The sequence below is a fragment of the Conger conger genome, chromosome 5 (genome assembly GCF_963514075.1).
Source record: "Conger conger chromosome 5, fConCon1.1, whole genome shotgun sequence".
Taxonomy (NCBI): domain Eukaryota; kingdom Metazoa; phylum Chordata; class Actinopteri; order Anguilliformes; family Congridae; genus Conger; species Conger conger.
In genome coordinates, this window is record NC_083764.1 from 7,086,496 (window position 1) to 7,095,554 (window position 9,059).

Here is a 9,059-nt window from a genome sequence, read left to right on the forward strand (position 1 = left end):
GGGCGTGTTCAGCGTGTTGTTCAGCGTGTTCAGTGTGTTGGGTGTGGTTCATGAACTGAAGGTGAGGATGTTGTGTTCAGCGTGTTCAGTGTGGTTCATGAACTGAAGGTGAGGATGTTAAACTGGAAGCCTCCCTGGCGCGTGCCGGTCTCTCCGCAGGGAGGAGCAGGGGTCGGTCCGTAAGCGCGCCTGCAGCACCTCCCTGGCCTCCTGCGCTGAGACGGAGGACGAGGGCGAGGGCCGGGGGACCCGGGGCCCGGGGAGCGCAGGCAGCGTACGCAGCGCAGGTTCGGAGGTCGTCACGGAGACCGCAGAGGTAAGGGGGGGAGGGGGGGGAACGGGGCTCTGCTTGACCCAATTTAGGGAAGCCTTTCTGGAGGGAGGAAAATAACGTGAAGCTGCACTGTTCTGCCTTCACCCCCCTGAGATGTGTGCTAGATACACTGCCAGATCAGTCACTGTTCAGCGCTGTTTCTGCCTCGGCCCCAGCAGGGAAGCCGCTCAAAGGAGACTGCTCCATGGCCATTCTGTCCTTAATATTTCACTAATTCATTTACATGTCTCACTGAAATGTGTTTTTTGTTTTCTTTCTGCAAAATGTGTATTGTTTGTTAATCCTGCATTACGACGAAGAATGAGAAAGTAAATTTCTGTACTTAAATATTCTGACATTACTCCTAACGATTAAGGACAAGGACCCATGCAGCACACACAAAACCAGAAACATGACCTACGATTGGCGCAAAATAAATACCACAACCATGTCATGTTATTGTTATTGGTCTCATGTAAACCCCCCCCCCCCCTCCAGAAACGATGATTGACAGGCTTTGTGCCACTCTCTACGTGCACCTGGCGGTCGAGCTGCACGTTCACGCCTGTTTTCCGTTCTGGGTTCCTCAGTGGTGGAATGACTTGCCTACCACTGTCAGGACCGCAGAATCCCTCCCCCTATTTCGACGCGGACTCAAAACCCACCTTTTCAAACTCTACCTTCGTCCTCCCTCCTGATTTCCCCCGCCCCATCTTTCTGATATCCCTATCCTTGTCTAACTCCGCCCCCCCCAAAAAAAACAAAAAAAACAAATTGCACTTATGATGACGATTATGTTTAGAACAGCATTCCATGTGTATTTTCCGAGTTCTGGATGTGATGCTTTGACTTGTGGTAGAACCTATGCACTTGTAAGTCGCGTTGGATTAAAAGCGTCTGCCAAATGACAAAAATGTAAATGTAAATGTACTGTGCTCAATGTGACATTGTCTGCTAGCTCCTGACCCGGGGGGGATCTCTCGCTGTGAATGTTGTCCCCTGGAAAAGGGTGGAAAAGCCTGGGAACGAGTCCGGCAGCCCCGCGCGCCGTTACATAACGGCAGAGGTCACGCACCCTCGCGATGAGACGCAGCGTAGCTACGTTACGAGTCGTTGTGTCTTTTTCGGGCCGCGTTGCGCTTCGTTTGGTGCGCTGGAGATAATTGCCCTCTTGCGTAACGCGTGGCACCAGCAGTGGTACGCTGGTCATCGTATCATTTCATATTCTACACTTTCATCCACAGAAAAACGTGTAATGATCGCTGGCCAATTACTCCATTCAAGAAGAAAATAGTATTATTTAAGTCTGATGTGGGGCTCAAATGCAAATCCAGTTCTGGATGTGTTTTCCCTCGGGTATATTAATTAACTGAACACTGAGTGCTGCTGGTTGGACAGACTGTCTTCACAAGCAACTCACAACTGGAGAAGGGAGGGTGGAAAGCCAGCAGTTCTCGGCCCTGGAGGACCGCATTTCGATCATCCCTGATTGAAGACGTCTTTGCTGTAATTTCTAAGAGTACCAGGGTTCTCCCTTGGGGGATCATGGTTTAACTTTATCAGTAGATCTGGGTGTTGTTTGTTTTGCACGCGTTAAGCGTGTTGTGTTGCGATTGCTGGATATGTGTGTGCACTGTGGAAATGTGTGTTTTTGCATTGCTTGCGGTGTGTTTACTGGATATGTGATTTGCGCACTGTGGAAATGTGTGTTTCGCACGTGTTAAACGTGTTGTGGTGCGTTTATTGGTTATGTGAGAGGCGTGGAGATGTTTGTAAAAGGACTAAGATTCTGAGGTGCTGGAGCGCGTGCCTCTCACCAGGATGTGGAAAACGCTCATTAGCTGCAGTTCCCCTGCAGCGGCTCTCCCAGAGTTCCCCTGTGTTTCAGTGCTTTTAAACAGGGTCCTGATTGGCCGCGGCCTGTTTAAATGAGCAGCATGTGGCATTTCAACCGGCTAACGGAAGACAGCGGGGTAACGGTCTCGTTTCGTGGCGAGTACGGTCCCGTGAATAACACCGCTGCCTTGTGTTAAGGAGGTGCTCTGGTTTGTACATTTTAACAGGTTTGTTGTTGGTTGTTTGTGTTAAGGAGGTCCTCTGGTTTGTACATTTTAACAGGTTTGTTGTTGGTTGTTTGTGTTAAGGAGGTGCTCTGGGTTGTACATTTTAACAGGTTTGTTGTTGGTTGTTTGTGTTAAGGAGGTGCTCTGGGTTGTACATTTTAACAGGTTTGTTGTTGGTTGTTTGTGTTAAGGAGGTGCTCTGGGTTGTACATTTTAACAGGTTTGTTGTTGGTTGTTTGTGTTAAGGAGGTGCTCTGGGTTGTACATTTTAACAGGTTTGTTGTTGGTTGTTTGTGTTAAGGAGGTGCTCTGGGTTGTACATTTTAACAGGTTTGTTGTTGGTTGTTTGTGTTAAGGAGGTGCTCTGGGTTGTACATTTTAACAGGTTTGTTGTTGGTTGTTTGTGTTAAGGAGGTGCTCTGGGTTGTACATTTTAACAGGTTTGTTGTTGGTTGTTTGTGTTAAGGAGGCATTCTGGGTTGTACATTTTAACAGGTTTGTTGTTGGTTGTTTGTGTTAAGGAGGCATTCTGGGTTGTACATTTTAACAGGTTTGTTGTTGGTTGTTTGTGTTAAGGAGGCATTCTGGGTTGTACATTTTAACAGGTTTGTTGTTGGTTGTTTGTGTTAAGGAGGTGCTCTGGGTTGTACATTTTAACAGGTTTGTTGTTGGTTGTTTGTGTTAAGGAGGTGCTCTGTTTTGAACATTTTAACAGGTTTGTTGTTGGTTGTTTGTGTTAAGGAGGTGCTCTGGGTTGTACATTTTAACAGGTTTGTTGTTGGTTGTTTGTGTTAAGGAGGCATTCTGGGTTGTACATTTTAACAGGTTTGTTGTTGGTTGTTTGTGTTAAGGAGGTGCTCTGGGTTGTACATTTTAACAGGTTTGTTGTTGGTTGTTTGTGTTAAGGAGGTGCTCTGGTTTGAACATTTTAACAGGTTTGTTGTTGGTTGTTTGTGTTAAGGAGGTGCTCTGGTTTGAACATTTTAACAGGTTTGTTGTTGGTTGTTTGTGTTAAGGAGGTGCTCTGGTTTGAACATTTTAACAGGTTTGTTGTTGGTTGTTTGTGTTAAGGAGGCATTCTGGTTTGTACATTTTAACAGGTTTGTTGTTGGTTGTTTGTGTTAAGGAGGTGCTCTGGGTTGTACATTTTAACAGGTTTGTTGTTGGTTGTTTGTGTTAAGGAGGTCCTCTGGGTTGTACATTTTAACAGGTTTGTTGTTGTTGCCGGTTTGTGTTTTTGTGGGAAAATCAGCTCACGGTTGTCTCAGGGGGGCGAGGGGAGGGGGAGCGGGTTTTGGATGGCCCTCACAGGCCCACAGTGGGCAGGTGTGACCCGGTACCGCAGCGGACAGGTGTGACCCAGAACCATGCTCCGGGGCGGTAAAAAGCCAGCTGTTCTCACACTGTACTGCGTCATTTTGAGCTGTGGATTTCAGAGCTTTTTCAGGGTTCACAAAATCATACTGAAGACTGAGTGCTGTGTGTGTGAGCATTTACAGACTTTGAAATTTTGAAGTGAAAGGGTTTGTGTTGTGTAATATTGATCATGCCATCAACAATTTCTTTCTTTTCTCTCAGAGCTGCCCTCCCTGAGGATTAGGGTGTACTAAGATTTACTAAGACCTTTACCACGCACAAAATAATAACACAACCAATGATTGGTGCGAAATAACTACCATGACCAATCATTGGTCATATTATTGGTTTTAGCGTGTGTTAAAAGGTTTGCGTCTGCTAATGGTCCCCGGTGTGAATTGCGTTCAAACATAAAACCGCTAACATAATACTCACTCACGGCTGTATACTCACTGCCCCCCACCCAGATAATAGACAGCTGAGTGTATTTCAGATTTCACTGGGGCGTAAATACGGTCATTACCCTCGTGTGTGTTATTTCACCGTTCAGTCTGGGGGAATCGATGCAGGGTTGCCTCTCCAGCTTGTGCATGCTCCAATCCCTCACTCTGTCTGCGCAGGTGACCGCAGAGGACAAGACCGACCGCGACGGAACCGCCAACGGTGAGATCGCCCGTGTCCGGTCCAAAACACACTCCGGTAACGCTTCTTTTCACAGCCTGTTAATGACTGGGTCAGTACTTACTGGGTCAGTACCAGGTACTTATTAGGTAACTACTTCGATTTCAGAGGTAGGGACTATGAAACGGGCTGTAAAACATATTTACGTACTTGCGTATGGTACTTACAGTGCTGAATTTGTTTCATAGTACTTACCACTGGAATCAAAATAATTACACAGGTAGCTGTATACTTACGCAGTAAATACTAGGTCATTAACGGGCTGTAAAATACAGTGTCACCCACTCCCACACCCCACCTCCTGCCCCGTTTGAGTTTTATTTAAAATTATTATTCTGTTACTGTAAGACGGAGACATGCTTTCATTGAGCCTTGGAATTCTGGGAAAAACAGGGCAAATGAAGACGCCCTGATCTGACAACATCAGATGAATTAAGAGTGTTGACGCATGTGATTGTGAGCTGGGCATTTCACTTTAAACCCGTGTGTGTGTGTGTGTGTGCAGTGTGCGTGTGTGTGTGTGTGCACGTGCGCGTGTGCGTATGTGTGAGTGAGTGTGTGTGTGTGCGTGTGTGTATAATGTGTGCGTGTGTGTGTGTGTGTGCATGTGTGTGAGTGTGTGTGTGTATGTGTGTGCGTGTGTGTATAATGTGTGCGTGTGTGTGAGTGTATGTGTGTGTATGTGTGTGTGAGTGTACGTGGCTGAGCGTTGAGGTTATGTAACCCATCGCTCTCAGGAACAGACTGTGACGCCCGATGACCTTGCCCTTCCTTTCCCACAATGCCTCCTGTCTCCGACAGCGACATAAGCGTTACATAAGCGCTCTGTCTGTCTGCACCTGACCGACCGAATGACAGTTACATTTCCTTTTGAACCGCGAGGCGGGTTCTTTCGTTGCTAGGTAACGGCTGCAGTTTGTGTTGGTGTTGGCGTGGTGTGGCGTGGCAGTAATTAAAATAGAAGTATAAAATGATCTTTCTTTGGCGTGTTTGTCTCTGCTGTGGAGGTTTTGAAGGGCGAGTGTGTTCCCGGTCTCCGTTCACACTGCCCTGTTGAGCTCTCTCGCTAAATGGCCCTGTTCTGTCCACTTACGTTTCCAGTGACATCACCCACCACACACAGAAAGCAGAGTGTAAGACGAGAAACACTAAAGGCTGCTGGGAAATCACGATCACTCGGATGGCGCTGTGCAAGGGGCCTAACTGTATTCTGTATATTGGAGGGGGAGGGGGGGTTAAAATGCTTTCGATGACCAAGGGCATGCCCATTTGGAAGGATCTTTTTAGGAACAGCAGTGAAATTATGATTTCTAGTGAATTCTACAGTAACTGGAAAATTGGAAATTGAGCATGTGTAAATTGAATGTCATCCCGTTGCTTTGTGATATGAAATGATTCAGTTCATCATCATGTTGTGTTATTGGGGGGGGGGGGGGGGTGTACCCCAGCAATGATTGGCCGACGCTCTGCGTGTTTGTCAGAGCTCACGTTTGTGATTGGTTCTCTATGATCAACATACTCTGTGTGTTCACGCTTCGCAGACCAGGAAGTCCCCGAAACGGCAAACGGGACGGAGAAACCCAAACCCGGCAGCGGGGCCAGTCCCCCGCCCGAGACATCCCAGGAGACCTCTGGGCCTGAGAGGCACCAGCTTCGAGAAGCCTGGATTGACCTGGACGATTTGTGCAAATGTTTCCAGTAAGACTGCTGTGTCAACCCCGTTATCCTGTTTACTTTGAGACTTTGTGTGTGTGTGTAATGGTATATCTATAGTATATGTGCAATTAATATACTGAAATTCCTGGATGTGCACTGACCTGGGTCAAATATGCGACTGCGTTGGAATCAAATACTTTTCTGTGCTTGATTGATCTTGCCTGGAGTAGTTGAGCTAGCCAAGAGGACCAGATGGCAGGGTTAGCACTTTTTGAATGTATTTAAACAGGGGAAGCCTATAGGCTAGTGGCTAAAGTGCCTGACTGTTGAGCCTTTTAGCAATCCCCTCAACCCTGCATTGCCCTAGGTGGGGGCTGTCAACTGGTTAGTCTAATTAATTGTCACTTTGATAAATAACTGTAATGTAACAAAATGCAATTCCACATGTTCCAATACACCAAGCTCTGTGTAGCAAAGCATTTGAATACTAAACAGTTATGTATTTCGCCCAGGTCTGATGCTGAGTGTCGTTATGTTTTCAGGACACTGCTGATTTTTCACAAGCCAAATACGTACACATACCAGGCCCAGAAGACCCAGGGGAAGGTAATGTTCAGTGTCTGTGACCGCTGTTTCAAAGGCAAGCCAGGAGCCGGCCAGGCTCTTAATTTACTATTTTATCTTGATGATATTAATTATATTAAAGTGTTAGTTTAGATATTATGATGTTAAGATGTAGATGCAAGATATTGATTCAACCATTTATGCTATTTAAAATGTTTTGCTGTCATAACACTCGTATGAACTGGACTCCTCTCTCTGGGAACTCTCGTATGAACAAGACTCCTCTCTCTCTCTCTGGGAACTCTCGTATGAACAAGACTCCTCTCTCTCTCTCTGGGAACTCTCGTATGACCAAGACTCCTCTCTCTCTCTGGGAACTCTCGTACGAACAAGACTCCTCTCTCTCTGGGAACTCTCGTACGAACAAGACTCCTCTCTCTCTCTCTGGGAACTCTCGTATGAACAAGACTCCTCTCTCTCTGGGAACTCTCGTACGAACAAGACTCCTCTCTCTCTCTCTGGGAACTCTCGTATGAACCAGACTCCTGTCTCTCTGGGAACTCTCGTACGAACAAGACTCCTCTCTCTCTCTCTGGGAACTCTCGTGTGAACCAGACTCCTGTCTCTCTGGGAACACTCGTAGTGCCGAGTGCCCTTTTGGGCGCATCCATGGCATCACTTCCACTTAATTAATAAATAAACTCAATTGGCATTGAGCAGATGCTCTTATCCGAAGTGATTTACGCAGATGTTTTCAAACATTTCGTTAAACGGCATTTCAATTTGGCAAATTAACAGAAATGAAATGTGTGAGCTGAAAAAGAGCTGATGATCTTCTGCGGGCATTCTGCCAGCAGAGCTGACCTCAGCCGCCACCGGTGAGGGGTGGCGTGCTGCGCTGAATGCACTGATTGGCCATTGCTGTTTGTGCTTGTGTTTGATTGGTCAGAATGGCATTGTGCCTAAGACTGCAGCGTTGCCGGGTACAGCCAAGCAGCAGGCCTCCTCTGTCGCCCCTGTTCCAGGGCCCATGCAGGTACGAACGCCCCCGCTCCTACACCTAACCCCAACACCCTAACCTTTACCCTAACCCCTACAACTAACCCTGAGACTAACCCTAACCCTAACACGCTATCCCTAACCCTAACCCCTACACCTAACCCCAACACCCTAACCTTTACCTTAACCCCGACAACTAACCCTAACACTAACACTAACCCCTACACCTAACCCTAACACTGACCCTAACCCTAACACACTAACCCTAACACTATCCCTAACCCTAACCCTAACACGCTATCCCTAACCCTAACCCCTACACCTAACCCTAACACCCTATTCCTAACCCTAACCCCAAACCTTTACCCTAGCACACTATCCCTAACACCCTAACCTTTACCCTAACCCCTAACCCCTACCTCTAATACCCTAACCCCTAATACCATAACCCTATCCCTAACCCTTAACCTTTATCCTAACCCCTAACTGTAATACCCTTACACCCTGACCCTAACACCTCAGCTGGCACTGCCTGCTGCAGTTTAAGACTCACACCTGTGCTTTATGAAGATGGTGTGTAATGCAGACATTGAGGTGATATATTATCTATGGAGATGATAATGTAATAAATCTGCTGTATGCAAATAATGACATTTTAATGACAAATACCGTCTGAGAGGCTATCGTACTGTGGAAAATGTCATCACGTTATACTGTGTGAAAGATTGAGAGACATGCATGGCTGCAGATACCCTGTATGTGTGTGTGCTTGTGTGTGTGTGTGCGTGTTTGTGCACGTGTGTGTGTGGATGTGAGTGTGTTTGTGTATGTGTGTGTGTGTGTGTGCTTGTGTGTTTGCTTGCATGCATTTGTGTAGATGTGTGTGTGTGTGTGTGTGTGTGTGTGTGTGTGTGTGTGTGCGTGCGTGCGTGCGTGCTTGTATGTGTTTGTGTTTGTTTGTGCATATGTGTGGGTGCTTGTGTGTGTGTGCTTGCATGCATGTGTGTGGATGCGTGTGTATGTGTATGCGTGCTTGTGTGTGCTTGCATGCATGTGTGTGTATGTGTATGCGTGTGTGTGCATGTGTCAGGGTGTCACAGGGAGGGGGGGTTGTGGTATTGACAGAGCGTTTACCTTTTTAAACGCTCTTGGTGTGTCGGGGTGCATGTAAAACGCCGCTGGATGACGGAGAGATTCAGGCAGTCTATTTTATTCATGTTTCCTGCAATCATGATGGAAAGGGAGAGGGGAAGAGAGACAGAGGGAGAGGGGAAGAGAGACAGAGGGAGAGGGGAAGAGAGAGAGATCTCTGGAGGCGGCCCTTCAAAGCCTCAGCATGTACGGTGTGTGGAGATCGTTTGTCTCTGCCGTTCCCCGGGCTGGTAATGCAACAGGGTCTTTATCTGCTAAACGCTCCTAAACGCTCC

General features: G+C 47.0%; 1 protein-coding gene across 1 annotated transcript in view; it reads left to right on the top strand.

Annotated features, from left to right (window-relative positions):
* Window positions 1-9,059, top strand: part of adgb (androglobin) — a 69,524-nt gene that overhangs the window by 23,284 nt on the left and 37,181 nt on the right. Inside the window, 5 exon segments of the mRNA XM_061241587.1 lie at window positions 160-316; window positions 4,353-4,395; window positions 5,955-6,111; window positions 6,612-6,675; window positions 7,583-7,669. Coding sequence (XP_061097571.1) covers window positions 160-316; window positions 4,353-4,395; window positions 5,955-6,111; window positions 6,612-6,675; window positions 7,583-7,669 — 508 coding nt within the window.